At 40.4% G+C, this 19,584-nt stretch overlaps 1 protein-coding gene across 4 annotated transcripts in view; it reads left to right on the top strand.

Annotated features, from left to right (window-relative positions):
• The first annotated feature begins 398 nt into the window (after positions 1–398).
• The window catches only part of GCC2 (GRIP and coiled-coil domain containing 2), an 87,542-nt gene continuing 68,356 nt past the window's right edge, over positions 399–19,584 (top strand). For all 4 annotated transcript variants that reach the window (XM_080653368.1, XM_080653367.1, XM_080653366.1 and 1 more), the window contains exons 1-9: positions 399–613; positions 972–1,028; positions 1,888–1,972; positions 3,051–3,118; positions 9,831–9,935; positions 11,032–13,500; positions 13,976–14,048; positions 15,870–15,970; positions 16,067–16,165. In XM_080653368.1, coding sequence (XP_080509494.1) covers positions 608–613; positions 972–1,028; positions 1,888–1,972; positions 3,051–3,118; positions 9,831–9,935; positions 11,032–13,500; positions 13,976–14,048; positions 15,870–15,970; positions 16,067–16,165 — 3,063 coding nt within the window. In that variant the 5' untranslated portion in view covers positions 399–607. The remainder of the gene's footprint in view (positions 614–971; positions 1,029–1,887; positions 1,973–3,050; positions 3,119–9,830; positions 9,936–11,031; positions 13,501–13,975; positions 14,049–15,869; positions 15,971–16,066; positions 16,166–19,584) is intronic.

Genomic DNA, 19,584 nt, shown 5'->3' with positions numbered 1-19,584 from the left:
GTTATCTTAGATGCAAAAAGACAATAGCCTCAGTAAAGATGAAGTTGATCTTTGTCATGGAAGACACTGGCCAAGGACATGACTACCCACTATAATCTGCTTTTAACAAAAGGTTTTAATTTCAGACCATCCTTTGTGGTTACTTTAGGTCTCCAGAGTTTGCAAGGTCATCACGCAGGCCTTTCTTGAGTTAATCAGGTTAGCCTGTGGACCCTTTTCCTCCACACAAGTAACAGTAAATCCCTATCCTAATTGGATCACTAAATAAAGGGAATTTCCTGACTCACTGGCCATGTAGATCCGGCCCCCAGCTTCATCGCTGAGACTGGGCTCCTCCAAGGTCTGCAGCCCCGCAAGGCCCCTCTGGGGCCCGGGCTTGGTATCCGGAGGGGCCAGTCGCAGCAGGAGCGGGAGCGGAAGCGGAAGCGCAAGCGCAAGCGCCCGGGGCGCAGCCATGGAGACGCGTGGGGTGGGGCAGCTGGAGGAGCGCCACCTTTGACCTGCCATCGGGCCACGTCAGAGGCCGGCGCAGACGCAAGTTCCAGTCGGCACCGGAGCAGCGGGCTGGGGACTGCGTGGTTGCTGGGACCGCGGTGGGCGAGCCGCCATGGAGGTAACGCGGCCCGAGCCCTGAGCGGCGCACTTGGGTTGGGGCCCACCGCCTTCTCGCCGAGCCTTCCCGCCCCGGGTTGGACGCGGGGATAGGCCCGGAATGAGGGCTCAGCAGCCTCCTCGTAGTTTCTCCCACCGTCCCCAAACTCCGTCCCTCGCTGTCCCAGGCCCATTAGAACAGCTCCTATACGATTGCTACAATCAGCCCCAGTGGCAGACCCCTCCTTCCCCAGGTCTTTCTCACGGTAAAGGTTTCCTCCACCTGATCCCACGGAACGGTTTTTTACCTCTCAGGGTTCCGCGTTCTGTTCCAGATTAGGAAAACAGTTCTGACCACCTGGCTTTGATTGTTTTTGCAGGATCCTGTCCAACGTGGGGTGGCTTCACCAGCCACGCCTGGAGCTGGGAAATCGAAGGTGAAGAGAATACTTGAATAGCAGACTCCCTGGAGAGTGGAAGGCTGATGAATTGGAAAACTGTGGCATGGGGAGGGGGGGGGTGTTATTCAAAAGAAATAGCCTTTCTCCAAGGGCTTTCAATTTTAATTTACACAGTCACCCATCTGTTCCCTTTTTAAGTTTACTGGTATGAAAAGAGTTGACTCTTTGTTTACTTCCTGCGCCTGGTTAGCACAGCTGAGAGATTATGTAAATTTCAGACATAAACAAAGCTGTCTAATTTATGACGATTCATATAGTGTAGTGAAAAGAGCAGACATGGGTAGATAGGAGTCAAGGGACTCTATTCTGCAGGCTTCTCCTATGATGCGAAGAGAGAGTTCAGTTGTGTAATTTTCATGGCCCTGTACAGCCGTTTATCCTTCAATGATTCTCACAGGTAGCGGTTTATCACTTGCATGCTAAGTTTCAGGCACTTGCCTAAACACTCCATTTCAACTTAATGGTAACCATGAGATAACTACCATTGTTCCCCAGTTTTACAGATGAGCCCACAAGTTAAGTAATTTTCCCTGAGTTTTAGTTAAAGCCATAATGCAGCATGATTCATCTTATTGCTCTAAGAATTATGCTTAAAGAAATCAAAACCTAGAAAGTGTCTTAACCTCTGACAACAATATCTGTAAGACATGTGCAATTTTTACATTTCCTAGTGGTTGCTTAACTAATAATTGAAGTTGCATTTGCTCATTTTAAAAAATGTAGCATTTGGTTGACATACAGTAGAATTTTCATTTTTGAGGAGATGTGATGTTTCTTTTGCAATATAGTAGAAACATGAGTTATAACAAATTGGTAATGTCACTACATCTTTCAGCTGGAAACATTGCCCAAGGAAGATCTTATCAAGTTCGCCAAGAAACAGATGATGCTAATACAGAAAGCTAATTCAAGATGCACAGGTATTGGATTGAAACTATCTTAACCAAAATATTATTTAATCATAGTTAAAAATTAGTTTTTTAATAGTACATTTGTTTGTTTTGTTTACTAGTGAATCCAGTAAAATCTTAGTGTAGTGAAATCTGTTTATTTAGCATTCTAACCATTTGCCTCTCATTTTTTTAACCTCACATCTCTAAACTGCAGTTCCTTTGAATTATTAAAATAAAGGAAGATATTTAAAACAATTTGTTAAATTAAGCACCTTTTTTAAACTTAATTTAGATTGTATATTTTTCTGAGTCAAGCATGTTTCTAGAGTAGTCAGTTGAAATGTTAGACACAAGGTTGTGAGCCAAACAAATAAAACAAGGCCTAAGTAAAGTAATAAAAAATTTCCACTTCTGAAATTTTGAATTATATTTATTTGCTGAAGTTGATTGAGTCCTTATTTAGTTTCCCTTTCTTTATATTCCAAAAGGATGAAGAAATTAGTATCCTTTTTAGTATGTGTGGGTTAGTGCTTAAATTTTCAGTGACTTAACAAATGTTAACTGCCCAGCCTAAAAGCCAAATTTTATTTTTCTGTTAGGTAAGGTCACATTGTGTTTTGGGAAGTTGATCAATTTGTGAGAGAGTAATTTATTTGGAAAGGTGTTCTAAGCCCCAGACCTCGACATGAGTGGATGAAATAGATTAACATGTATGTTTAATATGAGGTTAGTTGTTGCTTTAAGATTCTACAGTAAGAAGTTGTTTACAGCTGAAATAACAATGCCTAGGATTTGCTTCAAAATTTGATGGAAAGTTGAAGTGAATGCAGGTCAGAATGAAACAAGATTGGCTATGTAAGAATTGCTAAATCAAGGTGATGGGCACATGATGATTAATCATACTATTCTCTTTATATATTTGGAGTTTTTCATAATAAAAAGGAAAATAAAAGGTATGGGTGAAGTTAATATTTTTTAAATTATTTGTCGCTTCTTAAATGTATTCTAATTTATAGTGATTTTTAAAAAAAGAATGTACTTATTCCTTTAGCCAGTTATTTTTCAACTGGAATCTTTTTTTTTTTTTTTTTAAATAATTGTTTAGAATTAGAGAAAGAAATTGAAGAACTCAAATCAAAACCTGTTGCTGGAGGAACTGATGAAGTTATTAAGGTGATGAAACATTTGTGAATATTGCTTTTATTTTGATTTATTTACTTAGAGGAAATGTCTAATGACCTTCATATTTCTGTGAGGACCGTCAGCCTCCTGGACCGCTCTCTAGCTTTCTGCCCCTGTTTCGCCACTTCCTCTCTGCCCTTAGATAAGTTTGTAATCACTCTGGCTGACTGTAAAAAGAGAGTTAGGTTAAATGACCTCTGGCTCCCTTCTGTTCTGAAATGAGTATTATTCCCTCTCCTTTTCATCAAACACATTGTAACTGTGGTTGTTGCCTCAGTCTTAGCCCTGCTCTTCCCTCTCCCCCTCAGAAAGCCCAGGACATTGATGATGATTTGGGGGCAGATCATTTATATATACATTTAATCTACAGATAGATAGGTATCCCTGGACTTGACTACTAACTATTGGGGGAAAAATCTTTACCCATTTCTCGAGTCCACTCTTCAACATGACTATCCTCTTTTCTGGACAACCAGGAGCAGCACTGTTTTCCAGGCCTTTAACGTTAGAGACTCCTCAGCTCTCCTGTCTCTAACTCTGTGTGTGTCAGTCGCCAGAGAAGTTTTTTTTTTCAAGCTAAGGTGGCAGTTCACCCTCCTTCTCTCCCTGTCCATGGCTCTGTGTGAAGCGCTTCATGTCATATGTGACTTAATTTAATAACCCCCTAACTAGGCTCTCTTTCTCTTTTTACTGCTATATCCAATTACCAGATCACTGATGTTACTTTTACCTTGTTATTCTGTTTAAGAACCTGAGTTGCTTATTACCTGCCGTTAACACTAATAACTAAATACTTTTTCCTTCCCCCACTTGGCCTAACCTTTTGAAAGTTTCACTTCTCAAAGCTGTGCAATAATTTTTTTCTTGCTTTTCCATATTTGTAATTTGAGTTTTGCGATCTATTCTTTTATTATATGTTATCTTACACTCTTTTATTAGATGGCTCTAAATTTGTGAGCAGTGAACAATTGAAAGACTCCCAGAAAGTTGCTACAGGAGGTCTTAAATCCCTGTGCATATCATGCAATATAATTTTGTTCTTTATTCAGCTAAAATAGTATATAGTGAATGGCATGCACAAATACCATTTGGATTTATAATGAACTGATTTATTTAAACACTAGAGACCCGGTGCATGAAAATTCATGCATTGGAGGGGGGGTTCCCTCAGCCAGGCCTGTCTCCTCTCACAGTCTGGGAGCCCTCAGGGGCGGGAGGCAACCCAGCAATCAGGGGAAGGCAACGCCCCATCACAACTCTTCTGCTGCCACTGCCGGCAGTACAAGCCTCAGCCGGCTGTGGTTACCTGAGCCTCGGGTGACCCTGAGCAGCTGGACAGCCGCCATCCGAGGCTTGCCTGCACCTTGAACCGACCCTGGGGGCTGAGGAGACTGGGGTACTCCAGAGGCAGGCAGGCCCGGCCTTGCCGTGTGCCTGCTGCCCCAACGGGGCTGAGGGGACTGGGTGCCACCATCTTTGAGGGTGGGGCAGTCAATTAGCATATTCCCTCCTTATTGGCTATGGGCACCGCCATTTTTGAGGGTGGGGCAGTCAATTAGCATATTCCCTCCTTATTGGCTGTGGGCGCCACCATCTTTGGGGCAGCGTGAGGGTCAATTAACATATTCCCTTTTTATTAGATAGGACTAGTAGCCTGGTGCACGAAATTTGTGCACGGGGGAGAGGGGTGTTCCTCAGCCCAGCCTGCACCCCCTCCAGTTGGGGACCCCTTGCAGGATGTCCGACTGCCATTTTAGGCCTGATCCCAGGGACCGGGCCTAAACCGACAGTCAGACATCCCTCTCACAATCTGGGACCACTGGCTCCTAACTGCTCACCTGCCTGCTTGCCTGATTGCCCCTAACTGCTTCTGCCTGCCAGCCTGATCACCCCTAACTGCCCTCTCCTGCAGGCCTGATGTCGCCCCCAACTGCCCTCCTCTGCTGGCCAATTTGGTTCTGGTTGGTCGGTTCCTATGCCAGCGTCAAAAGCTTCACCTCCTAGGCAGCCATTGGCTCCCCACAGCACCCAGATTTGGTTCTCATTGGTTGGTTTCAATGCCAGTCAGTGTCAAAAGCTTCACCTCCTAGGCAGCCATTGGCTCCCCACAGCACCCAGATTTGGTTCTCATTGGTCAGTTCCTATGCCAGTCAGCATCAGAAGCTCTACCTCCTAGGCAGCCATTGGTTCCCCACAGCACCCACCTTTGGTTCTGATTGGTCGGTTCCTATGCCAGTCAGCATCTCCAGGCCTATCCCTGGGCCTGATCAAAGAGGCGGGGCTTAACAGCAGCCCCCATGGAGGACTGGAGAGAAAGAAAAGCCTGGCTGTTGGCAAAGATCAGAAAGAGAGAGGTAAGTACACTGATCAACAGCTTCCACTGAGGCTGCAGATCAGACCCTGACTCACTTTCTGGGTCTCAGCCACAGGCTGCAGCTGGGCAACCCAGCGCTGACTTCCGGATGGTCTGCGTTTGGTCGCAGGCTCGGCCCCTTCCCAAGCCCCAGGCTTTAGGCTTGGGGAGCACCCCCCCACCCCCACCCCACCCCTCCAGTCGCAGGCTCTGCCCCTCCAATGGCCGGCTGGGAGTGACCTGGGTGTCTAGGAGGTTCCTGGGACCCAGGTATGTATGCAAATTAACCTCCATCTTTGTTGGGTTAATTTGCATACTCACTCTGATTGGCTGTGGGCATAGTGGAGGTACAGTCAATTTACATGTTTCTCTATTACTAGGTAAGATAGAGGCCTGGTGCACGGGTGGGGGCCAGCTGGTTAGCCCTGAAGGGTGTCCCGAATCAGGATGGGGGTTCACTTGGGGGGCTAGGGGCCTGTGGTGGTTTGAAGGCTGGCCACGCCCCCATTGGGGTGGGGGTCCCCACTGGAGATGGTGCCAGCCTGGGTGAGGAGCTGGGGAAGTTTTCAGGCTGGCCACGCCCCCCAGTGGGGACCCTTACCCCATGGGGGCATGGCTATCCTGGGTAAGGGGCTGAGGGCCATTTTCAGGCTGGCCACACCCCCCAGCCAGGACCCTCACCCTGATGGTGGCATGGCCAGCCTGGGTGAGGGGCTGAGGGCCGTTTGCAAGCCCCTCCTCGGCAACTGGCCCGGGTGACCCAATCCTCCCACGCACTCAGGCTGGCTCCATGGCCACTGCCCACAGGCCCCTCCTTCCACGGTTGGCAAGGGTGGATGGGAAGCTTGGGTCGCCCCTAGCAATGAAGGAAGCCAACTCTGGAACCAGACTGCCTGTCAGATCTTCAGATCCCTGCTCTGCCACTTACCAGCTGTGTGACCATGGCTAAGTTTCTTCATTCTCTGTGACTCAGTTTCTTCAACTGTAGACTAGAGATAATACCTATTTTTCATAGGGTTGTTTGAGTATTATGAGTAAATAAAAGTACAGCACTTAGAACTGGGTCTGTCACATAAGTACTTGATATTCATTATCATTATTACTTTATTTTTTTAAATATTTTTATTGATTTCAGAGAGGAAGGGAGAGAGATAGAAACATCAATGATGAGAGAGAACCATTGATCGGCTGTCTCCTGCATTCCCCCTACTGGGGATTGAGCCCGCAACCCAGGCATGTGCCCTTGACCGGAATCTGGGACCCTTCAGTCCACCGGCCAACGCTCTGTCCACCAAGCCAAACCAGCTAGGGCTCATTATCATTGTTACTATGTATTTGTGGGAATGTTTTATGCACATATATGAATGCACACCAGAAGGCTTTTGTATTTGAAAAGATTCTCTTCTAATTTGTATCAGTTAACTCTTAGCTCTTAAAATACTTTTTATACAGTTGCATTTCAGGGTAACTAAATATCAGCCCTTTATTTGTTCCTTATCATCAATCAATGTATTCTCCTATTCTGTCAAAACTGTTCCTATAGATGAGATTAGAAAATTTCTCTAAGTTAGCCAGCATTACCTTTTATGTTATCTACACTAATAAAAGAGAAATATGCAAATTGACCGTACCTCAGCGACACCCACCAGCCAATCAGGAGTGAGTATGCAAATTAACCCCAAAAGATGGCGAGTTAATTTGCGTACGCAGGTGTGGAGCGACCGGGCAGGGCAGGATGCCTGCTATGAGGGGGAGGGCGGGAGGCAGAGGGAGCTACAGGAGTGGCGCTCTGGCCGGAGCAGAGAAGACTGAAGGTGGAAGGCAGCGGCCAGAGCAAAGGCCTGGGTCCTGGGTGCCGGAGGAAAACCGGTGCCGGCAGCCAGGGGAAGGAAGGCCTATTACACGAATATTCGTGCAACAGGCCTCTAGTTAGTTTAATAATTAACCCATGTTATCCTGACCACACAATTCCCAGAAAGTAAAGGTGTGGTAAAAGTTTAGCTGTCTTTTACAATGACTTCTATTTTCCAAATGGTCAAATTAGTACTCTCTTTCTGCACTAATTTGATCTGGCTGTTTTTTAGTATTGCTGCACAGCTTTCCTGGATTGGCCTCTTGCCATTATCCTGTGAATTTCTACACCGCTTTCCTATGTTGGCCTTCCTGTTTGCTAGGTCACATGTCTTCACCTTCCTGGTTAACCCTCTCATTTAGTATAGCATGTCCTTCTATAGCTTCCTAAGAATGGATGCATGGGAGGAAAATTTTTGTCATCTTATGTATTAAAATGGACTTATTCTGCTCTCGTGTTTGAATAATAGCTATAACTTGATATAGAAGTCTAAACTTCCTACATATGTGTGTTTTTTTAAATAAAGTTTTTCTTTATTATCTATACTAATAATAGAGGACTATGCAAATTGGCTGGGACGCTGTCACATAACAACCAATCAGGATGGGAGCAGGGCCACGGCAGACAGCTCTCAGCATGCCTGTGCTGGGGGTCCGAAGGGCGCGGAGAGGAAGGGAGAGCAGATAGGCAGTTAGGGGGATCAGGCCAGGATGGGAGTGCAGATAGACAGGGTGATCAGGCCAGCAGGGGAGAGCAGTTAGGGCCATCAGGCTGGCAGGGGAACAGTTAGGGCCATCAGGAAGGCAGGCAGGTGAGCGGTTAGGAGCCAGTGGTTCCAGATTGCGAGAGGGATTCTGGATTGGAGAGGGTGCAGGCCGGGCTGAGGGACCCCCTCTCCCGTGCACGAATTTCGTGCACCAGGCCTCTAGTTTCATATAAGTCCAGAGATAGGCAATTCAAGGATGATGGATGATGAATGTTTACTTAGGATTTTAACATTTAGGATTAACTTTATATTTGTGGTGAAATGGGTCTGTGCTTTACCTGTCTGTGAATTCCTTGGATATCGGTATCAAGTTATGCCAGTTTTATAGAATAACTTGGGAATTCTTCTTGTTTTTCATTTTGTTTGAACAAGTTCATATATAATTGGAATTATCTGTTCTTTTAAAAATTTGATAGAACTCACTAATAAAGCTATCTATTTCCCCTGTTTTCTTTGGTGGACAATTTTAAATAGCTGGTTAGATTTTTAAGTAGATAGAGTAGTGTTAATTATACTTTTTAAATTATTTTCCTTGAGTTAATAAAACTATATTTTTCTAGGAATTTTTATTCATTTCATTCCAGTTTTCAATTTATTGCCAAATAATTTTTCATATTACATACTCTGTTTAATTTCTGATTTATATGTATATCTTTCCCCCCTTTTTTTTATATTGTTTGTTGCTTCAGTCTTCCTTTGATCAGTTTTACTAGAGGTTGTCCACTTTGTTAGCTGACTCTTGAATTGTTGATCTATTTTCGATTTTATTAACTTCCACACCTATTTAATTTCTGTAGAGAATAACCCTGTCTCTGCCCTAGCCAGTTTGGCTCAGTGGATGGAGCATCGGCCTGTGGACTGAAAGGTCCCAGGTTCGATTCGGTCAGGGGCACATGCCTGGATTGTGGGCTTGGTCCCCAGTGGGGGGGCGTGCAGGAGGCAGCTGATCGATGATTCTCTCTCATCATTGATGTTTCTATCTCTCCCTCCCTCTCCCTTCCTCTCTGAAATCAATTTAAAAAAGAAAGAAAGAAAAGAAATATATCTTTAAAATAAAATAAAATAACCCTGTCTCTGAGGGAGATAGGACATGGGTGAATTTCTTGCCTATTATTCTAACCACTCCCTATTCATACTATCACCCAATCCCCAATTTTTAAATGCCATATACATTGTACTTTCAACAATATCTGTTGCCTCCAGTTCCTGAGCATTTAATTCTCTAGAGCCGTGGTCGGCAAACTGCGGCTTGCAAGCCGCATGTGGCTCTTTGGCCCCTTGAGTGTGGCTCTTCCACAAAATACCACAGCCTGGGCGAGTCTATTTTGAAGAAGTGGCATTAGAAGAAGTTTAAGTTTAAAAAATTTGGCTCTCAAAAGAAATTTTCAATCGTTGTACTGTTGATATTTGGCTCTGTTGACTAATGAGTTTGCCGACTACTGCTCTAGAGTATTTCTAGTTTCTCATAAGTGTTTCTCTGTGAAGGCCCTTAGGTTATAGCTTTCTTCCTCTCTCTAATTCAGTTCCTCCTTTTCCACTTTCAGTTTTCCAAAAATACGTTGAAATTTTTCATATCCTCATGTCCTTTCTCCTTTTCTCTTTGTTCTTATGTGTGTTCCTTTTAAAATCTTGCATTCTTATTTTAGTGTGGTTTGGAAAAGGTGAGGAGATATTATGCATGTGATCAATCCATTATATTTAACTTTGGGCAAACAAATCCTGTTTCAAACAGGCATTATCTGAACATCTGGATGCTGTTCTTCTGGAAAAAGCAGAGACTGAGCAACAGTGTTTTTCTCTGAAGAAGGAAAATATTAAAATGAAGCAACAGGTTGAGGTAAGGCAATATTTTAATTTTTTTATTAACTTATATAGTGTGGTAAAGAATTTTAGACTTAAGATCTTTAAAAGCATCTGATCTGACTTTAACAGTTTACAAACAAGAAGATAAATTGATATTTAAAAAGAAAAATAACTGAAATCACTCAACTACAAGAGATAAAGCTAATATTTCTTTGTTGTATTGTTTAAGCTTCCTTCTTGCTAATGTCATTTTTTTTTTTCTTTATTGATTTCAGAGAAGAAGGGAGAGGGAGAGAGAGATAGAAACATCAATGATGAGAGAGAATCATTGATCAGCTGCCTCCTGCACGCCCCCTACTGGGGATCGAGCCTGCAACCCAGGCATGTGCTCTTGACCGGAATCAAACCTGGGACCCTTCAGTCTGCAGGCCGATGCTCTATCCACTGAAGCAAACCGGCTAGGGCTAATGTCATTCTTTAATAAAAATGCGGTAAAAAAATATTTTATGAAAAAGTATGTAAGTTTATCTTTACACATATTCTAAGTACTATTATATGTTCAGTTCTAGGATATGCAGTTGCCTGTTGGGTCTGGGCAAATTTTCCAAAAAGTCTTTTATTAATCTAATCGGGAGATAGTCATTAAAGCCTTTTGATGTAATACAACTTACATAATTTGTCCTTTTAAAAGAAAATTAAATTAATAAATTTCCTAGTTATTACTCTGAATGGCATTAGCACTGTTGATATATATTGTCATACTTAAGGTAGTCAGACCCCAAGTAGAATTCTTGGAATATCAGTGTCCTATTTCTCTAAGTACTTTTCTGTTCAATTCCTGTTCTCTCTAGTTAGCCTGTGACTAATACTTTTCTTGAGGACAGGGGTTTCTTTTATCTTAATTAAATAATTATTTTTAATTTTTATGTCTTGATTTTTTTAAAAGAGAGAGAGAAAAATAAATATTGATTTGTGATTCCACTTATTTATGCATTCATTGATTGTTTCTTTTATGTGCCCTGACCTGTGATTAAACCCACAACTTTGGCATATTGGGACGACACTCTAGCCAACTGAGCTATCTGCCTGGGGCTAATAAAATAATTTTTATGTGCTTATTTTTATAATAGGATTCTGAAAATAAGATGGAAGATATCCACAAGGAGTTTGAACAGTCACAAAGGAACTGTATGAAGCAAATGGAAAATTTGAAAAATGAATTAATGGCAGTACATTGTAAACATAGTGAAGATAAAGCTAGATTGCTAATGGAATTGGAAGAAGCAAAAAAAAAACAATTAGAGTTTTCAGAACAACTTAAATTTCAGAGTGATTCTGAAGATAATGTTAAAAATCTGCAAGAAGAGATTCAGAAAATTAGGGCAGCCTTTGAGGAGCAAATTTTATATCTGAAAAATCAATTAGAAGCTACCACAAATGAAAAGGAGCAAGAAATTACTCATCTTCAAAAAGTCATTGAGGCTAATTCTCAGCATTACCAAAAAGATATTAGTAGTTTGCAAGAAAAACTTACGCAGTTGAAAGCTACACACCAAGAAGAGGTGAAAGAATTGATGTGCCAAATTGCAGCATCTGCTAAAGAACAAGAAGCAGAAGCCAATAATTTTAACCAGCTAAAGGAGAACTTAGTCAGACAATGTGAGGCAAGTGAGAAGGACATTCAGGAGAAATATGAATGTGAATTAGAAAACTTAGGGAGAGCCTCAAATGCAAACCAAGAAAATCAGATGTCTTCTTTGCTCTTAAAAGATACTTTTGTAGAACAAATAGTAAATGAAAAAGTCAAACACTTAGAAGATACTTTAAAAGAACTACAGTCTCAATATAATATCTTAAAAGATGAGGTAATTTATATGAATAATCTTAAATTAAAACTTGAAATTGATGCCCAACATATAAAGGATGAATTTTTTCATGAGCGGGAAGATTTAGAATTTAAAATCAACGAATTATTACTAGTTAAAGAAGAACAGGGCTGTGTAATCGAAAAATTAAAATCTGAGCTAGAAGATTCAAATAAACAATTTTGCCATATTACAGAACAGCATAACAAAGAAATACAGAGTCTTCAGAAGCAACATCAAAAAGAAATATCAGAACTACATGAGTCATTTTTGTCAGATTCAGAAAAAGAAAAATTAACATTAATGTTTGAAATACAGTGTCTTAAGGAGCAGTGTGAAAACCTACAGCAAGAAAAGCAAGAAGCAGTATTAAATTATGAGAGTTTGAGAGAGATTATGGAAATTTTACAAGCAGAACTAGGGGAATCTGCTGGAAAAATAAGTCAAGAATTGGAATCAATGAAGCAACAACAAGCATCTGATGTTAATGAACTTCAGCAGAAGCTCAGAACTGCTTTCAATGAAAAAGATGCTCTTCTTGAAACTGTGAATCATCTCCAAATAGAAAATCAAAAGTTATTGTCACAAAAAGAACTTGTACCAGAACTTGAGAAAGCCATAAGAAATCTTCAAGAAAAGAATGATGCATATTTACTTAGTCTCAGTCAGAGAGATTCCATGTTACAAGAATTTGAAGCAAAGATAAGTTCTCTTACAGAAGAAAAAGATAACTTCAGAAGTAAAATTAAAAGTTCTCATGAAGAGATGGGTAATCTCCATATAAAATGTGAAAGGGAAGAAAGATTAATTCTAGAACTTAGGGATAAAGTGCAGCAAACTACCCAATACAACAGTGAACTAGAACAAAAGGTAAATGAATTGAAAGGAGAACTAGAAGAAACTTTAAAAGTAAAAGACCAAAGTAACCAAGAACTAGAAAAGGTTATGGTTCAATTGAAAACTCTCTCTGAAAACCAGGAAGCACTGTCATCTGAAGTGAAGTCTCTTTATGAGGAAAATAGTAAGCTAAGTTCAGAAAAGAATCATTTGAGTAGAGATTTGGAAGCTTTCTTTTCTCAAAAGGAAGAATATTTTATTCTTAAGGAACACATTTCTGAATTAGAAAAGAAACTTCAGTTAACAGTTCAAGAGCGAGATAATTTAAATAAACTATTTGAAAATGAGCAAGTCCTGAAGTTATTTGTTAAAACTCAGTTGTATGGTTTTCTTAAACAAATGGAGCTAGAAGTAGAAGAAAACAAAGAGCAAGATGTTGCAAATGTCCTACAAGCTGTAGGTGAATCCTTAGCTAAAACAAATGAGGAAAAACACAACTTGCTCTTTCAATATGATAAAAAGGTAGTAGAGTTAGAAAAAAATATTAAGTGCCTTCAGGAGGAGAATATAGTTCAATATGAGGAACTTAGGTCTTTACTGAGAGACTATGAACAAGAGAAAGTTCTCTTAAAGAAAGAGTTAGAAGAAACTAGGTCAGAAAAAGAGGTCCTGCAGTCTAATCTTTTAGAAATGAAAAATGCTTATGAAAAAATAAGGCTTGAAAATCCGAATCTTTCAATTCAAGTTGAAGAAATGTCTCAAAAATTGTGTAGCAACATTGAAATCCATAATGAAAAAGAAAAATCTTTTATAAAGGAACTTGAAAACCTAAGGCTAGCACTAAAACAAAAAGAATCTGAATTGCAAGATCTGAAAGCAGAGTTGATATTATTAAAGGTATTTTAATTTGAATTTTATCGACTTAAATAAATGCTTAGTTCTAATTGTAAGCTCTAGAAAATATATAAACCTTTTTTACACTTCAAAGTCAGAATTTAAATTTTTGGCATGTAAGCTCAAATGGGAAATTTCTGAAAAATACATTTCTTTTCCTGATGACTTTTTGGTTTTAGATCATTTTAGAATTATGATGTTGCATAAGATTAAGTGATATTATGTAATTGTATAATTTAGTCAACAGCAAAACTGCACTAAGAATGAAAAAATTTGAATTTCATTCTTGTGTGATGTACATATTACCTTTCTTAATGTCAATATTACCTGGTCTCTCAAGGGAAGAAAAAGACTGTTCACCAAATTCTTTTTGTATGGATTCTATAATAATGATTTTCGTATATTTAACATGATGGCCTGTTCATCATTAGGAATAAAATGATTCTATTTTTGTTTTTGTGTTCCCTATAAAATCTAGGATTCCTTTGAGAAATCACCTTCTGTGGAAAACGATCAACCTCTCTCAGTAAAAGAACTGGAAGAAAAAATAGGTAAGTACAGTTTTGCATATGTTGCCACAATTATACAGATTCTCCTTAGTGTTAAAGTAGGTTGGGAAATATAGAAGCCAATTAATAAGTCTTTAAATCATAATAAGCAGCTGTCTATTCCTAATATCCCATTTCTTGCCCCTCTGCCATCTGTTTGCCTTCCCTTTCAAAACTGTCACTTTTTGTTTAATCCAAGTAAAGGACTGATATGATTTCATTTATAAATGGTTCCATGATAGTTTTGGATTTTTAAATTATTTAACAAACTATTTGAATGCCCAGTTACCTAGGCATTAAAACCCATGAGATTGAGATCACTAAGCAAATGAGTGTAGAAAAAGGATGAGGACCAGAGATAGTTCTCTATCATTTAAAAATCAGAAAGATACAAACAGCAAAGAAAGTTGAGAAGAAAAGAGGGGAGGTAGGAAGACCCAGAGCATAAAATGTCTTGGAAACTAAGGCAAATGAAGTTCAAATGTTTCAAGAGGGAAAAATATTTAACCATGTGAATGCTATGATAGGCCAAGTAACATTAGTACTAAGCACTAACCATTGGATTAAGCAACCTAGATGTCATTGGTAACTTGGTAGTAATAGTTCCCATGATATACCAAAGCCAGATCCTGATTGAAGTGAGTTAAAGAAACAAATGGAGGAAGAGAAATTTGAGAGCATGTATAAACAACTCTTACAAGTTCTGCTATAAAAGAAAGAAGAGGTGGGACAACATCCACAGGGGAAATGTAGTTTGCCTTTTTGTGTGTGTATGATGTTTCATCTATCCTATCATGACCTCACTGCAACCCTCTTTAACTGCATTCACTATTTATTCCTGAGCTTAATCTCTCGATATTTTTCTTGTTGTATGCTTATAAATTGGAGAAACGCTAATAGAGGAGGAGGTATGCTGCACAGTAAAGGAGAAGAATTGTTACACTGGTGCCTGAGTAGGTGAGAAGATATAGGATGAAACGCAGAATTGAAACAATTGTCCTGTGCTTCACACACACAGATGGTTCATCTGTAGCAGGCAGATGTATTTGAACAGTGCATTTGAAGACAGGTGCAAGTACATTAATAAGCAGGGACAGAACTGAAGTTAAGCAGTAATACCATCAAAAAAGTAAAATATGCCCTGGCCGGTGGGGCTCAGTTGGTTGAGTGTTATCCTATGAACAGGAGGTCACGGTTCGATTCCCGGTCAAAATACATGCCCAGGTTGCAGACTCAATCCCCAGTAGGGGGCATGCAGGAAGCAGCAGATCAGTGATTCTCATCATTGATGTTTCTATCTCTCCCTCTTCCTCTCTGAAACAAATAAAATAAATTAAATAAAAGTTTAAAAAGAAATTAAGGGGAGAGGTCAAGACTGGATACATAGAACACATTACAGGCTTAGTTGTAAGAATAAGACCCACCAACCAAGAGGAGTATGCCTAGGGAGCATGACTATATAACTTCATCTGGTTATATAACTTAATAACTATATAACTTCTCTTCTACTTGATTCTTGTTTGAAAATTATAACCTAAAATCTTGGTATGTGGGTGTTTCCAGGAAATCTTTTAAGGTTCAAGATGTCCTAACAACCTCTCCAATTCCTAGACAGTTATGAAATGCCTAAAAAACAAAAGTAGGCTATTATGGAGGATTGAAGAAAATGTAAATTTTTTACATTGTTTCCCTCACTTAGATAATGAATAATTAAGCTTTCACTTAAAAAAATAGGTATTAATATTTTTTCTAGGGCTAAAATAAGTAAATTTGAATGTTTTTCTTTTTGAGTATATATATAAGCCATTCATTTTATGTTTTTAGAGTACCTCAAAAAAGAATCCAGAGAGAAAGAGGAAAAAATAAATAAGATAAAACTAGTTGCTGTGAAGGCAAAGAAAGAACTAGATTCTAGCAGGAGAGAGGTAAGGTGACTTAAAAATGCAAAATTCAAGAACCTTACATTTTAGAAAATCAACTTTTCTGTTTATAAAAAACTCTCTATTATATATTTAAAATAGGCCCAGACTCTAAGGGAAGAACTCAAATCTCTTCAATCAGAAAAGGATCAGTTGTCTACTTCCATGAAAGATCTCATTCAAGGAGCAGAAAGCTATAAGGTAAAAAGTTATTTTAATAACAGGGTTTATTTGTAATCTCTAAGTTAAGAAATGTACTAGAAACTCTTGTCCATAATACAATCACTTTGTGTTTTTAGTAAATCATTTTTGTATAATGTGGTATCATAATGTCAAGATTTTAAGTAGCTAAGCTTTAAATAGTACCTTGTATCTTAAAATTAAGATTCTGTTTTGGGATTTTATAATAAAACTAGAGGCCCGGTGCATGAAATTCGTGCACGGGGGGGCGGGGATGTCCCTCAGCCCAGCCTGTACCCTCTCCAATCTGGGACATCCCTCTCACAATCCAGGACTGCTGGCTCCCAACTGCTTGCCTGCCTGCCTTCCTGATCACCCGCTAACTGCTCCCCTGCCAGCCTGTTTGCCCCCAACTTCCCTCCTCTGCCGGCCTGGTCACCCCTAACTGCCCTCCCCTGCTGGCCTGATCGCCCACAACTGCCCTCCTTTTCAGGCCTGGTTCCTCCCAACTGCCCTTCCATGCTGGCCACCTTGTGACGGCCATCTTGTGTCCACATGGGGGCAGTCATCTTTGACCACATGGGGGCGGCCATCTTGTGTGTTGGAGTGATGGTCAATTTGCATATTACTCTTTTATTAGATAGGATTAGTAACAAAAAAGATGGTATTATTACTGTTATCTTCTACTAGTAGCCCTGCGCACGAATCCGTACGCCAGTAGCTCTCTGCGGGGCCTGGTTGCTCCGCGCTTGCTGCCCAGAGGCTCTCCGCGGCCCAGAGGCCCATCCACAGCCGGGCACGGAATGCTTGCCTCATCGCCACAGCGATGAAGCAAGTATTCCACCAGGCCGCTCATGCTGCTCGCTCTCAGCGGCCGCCCCCCAGGGACTGGGGGACTCCGGCGGGGCTGAGAGGACTAGGCGACGCCATCTTTGTGACAGAGTGACAGTTACTTTGCATATTACCCTTTTATTAGATAAGATATATATAAAAGGCTAATATGCTAAGTGTCCGACCGTACGACCCATCGCTATTGACACACACTGACCATCAGGGGCAGACACTCAACGCAGGAGGTGCCAAGCTGCAATGACTTGGCAGTGGCAGTTCTTGGGTGACGCACCCCGAAACCAGAGAGGAGGGAGCCCGATTTCTCACAGGGCCACACAATTCCACCTTTGGCCCTGGGTTATGTTGTTGTTGTGGCATTGTCGGCCCCGAATCTGGTTTATTGCACATTTGCGTTTGCGTTCCACACCCTGTACGACAGCAACTTTGCAAAGTGCCCTCTCGCATTCCAGAACCCCTCAGGGGATGTTGGAGAGCCGGTTTCAGCCCGATCCCCTACTTAATGATGTATCTATTAGAGCTTATTCCCATCATTAATTGATGAATGACTGTATTCTGCACTAAAAAGAAACAAGCTATCAAGCCATGAAAAGACATGGAAGAAACTTAAATGCATACCACTATTAAGCAAAAGTAGCCAATATGAAAATATATTTGATTCCAACTATATGACATTTTGGAAACAGTAAAACTATGGATATAGTAAAAAAACAAACAAAAAAACCAACAATGGTTCTGAGGGTTTGTGGGGGAAAAGAGACGAATAGGTGGAACACAGGATTTTTAGGGCAGTAAAACTGCTCTGTCATAGTGAATATATGTCATTATACATTTATCCAAACCCATAGAATGTACAACACCAACAGTGAACCCTAATATAAACTATGGATTTAGGGTAATGATGTTACTCATCAATGGTGAACCAATATAGTAGGTTTATCTATTGTAATAGACCACTCTGGTGGTGGACGTTGATGATGAAGGAGGTTATATATTGGAGAAAGATGGGTAATGTGAATTCTCTATACCTTCCCCTCAGTTTTTGTATAAACCAAAAACTTTTAAATAATAAAGTCTGTTAAAACATTTTTAATTTTTTTTTTAGAACATGACTCAAACCTTTTATTTATTTATTTTTTTTGGTTACAATTATACTTAAATTATTCATTATATTTATTTATTTTTTTAATAAACCTTTATTCAGATTATTACAATTGTTTTTCCTTTTTCCCCCCATAGCACCCCTCCACCCGGTTCCCACCCCACCTTCTGCCCTTACCTCCCCGCCACTGTCCTCATCCATAGGTGTATGATTTTTGTCCAGTCTCTTCCTGAACCCCCCAAACCCCTCTCCCCCTGAGAATTATCAGTCCACTCCCTTTCTATGCCCCTGATTCTATTATATTCACCAGATTATTCTGTTCCTCAGGTTTTTAATTCATTTCATTTTAGGTTCACTTGTTGATAGATATGTATTTGTTGTTCATAATTTTTCTCTTTACTTTTTTCTTCTTCCTCTTCTTTAAGAATACCTTTCAGCATTTCATATAATACTGGTTTGGTGGTGATGAACTCCTTTAGCTTTTTCTTATCTGTGAAGCTCTTTGTCTGCCCTTCAATTCTGAATGATAGCTTTGCTGGGTAGAGTAATCTTGGTTGTAGGTTCTTGCTATTCATCACATTGAAAATTTCTTGCCACTTCCGTCTGGCCTGCATAGTTTCTGTTGAGAAATCAGCTGACAGTCGTATGGGTGCTCCCTTGTAGGTAATTAACTGTTTTTCTCTTGCTGCTTTTAATATTCTCTCTTTGTCTTTTGCTCTTGGCATTTTAATTATGATGTGTCTTGGTGTGGTCCTCTTTGGATTCCTTTTGTTTGGGGTTCTGTGCGCTTCCTGGACTTGTAAGTCTATTTCTTTCACCAGGTGTGGGAAGTTTTCGGTCATTATTTCTTCCAATAGGTTTTCTGTATCTTGCTCTCTCTCTTCTTCTGGCACCCCCATAATTCTGATGTTGGTACGCTTGAAGTTGTCCCAGAGTCTTCTTACACTATCTTCAACTTTTTGGATTTTTTTTTTGCTTTTTGCTTTTTCGGTTGAGTGTTTTTTGCTTCTTTGTATTTCAGTTCTTTGTCTTGATTCTTGTGTTCCTCTAGTCTGTTTTTGGGTCTCTGTATAATATTTTTTATTTCAGTCAGTGTATGTTTAATTTCTAGTTGGTCCTTTTTCATATCTTCGAGGGTCTTGTTATATTTATCGGCCTTTTCTAGGATGTTCTTGAAAAGCCTTATAACCGTGGTTTTGAATTCTATATCCAGTCGTTTGTTTTCCTCCATTTCTTTCGTTTGTGTTCTGTTTCTTTCACGCCGCATTTTCACTGCTTCCCTGAGTTGGTAGGGTAGATTTGTGTGCTAGGTTTCCTATATGGCCCAGTGGGTTGGCCTCCCGAGTTGACCTGAGGTGGACACTCTTGGTGCACCCCTTTGTGGACTGTGTGTACAGCCTTTTTGTAATTAAGTCTTGATTGTTGTTGGTATCACTGGGAGGAATTGACCTCCAGGCCAGTTGGCTGTAAGGATCAGCTGTGTCTATGC

Source organism: Plecotus auritus (genome assembly GCF_963455305.1).
Source record: "Plecotus auritus genome assembly, chromosome: 2".
NCBI classification, from domain to species: Eukaryota; Metazoa; Chordata; class Mammalia; order Chiroptera; family Vespertilionidae; genus Plecotus; species Plecotus auritus.
The sequence above is the reverse complement of the archived record's forward strand: the minus strand, read 5'-3'. Positions and strand labels throughout refer to the sequence as shown.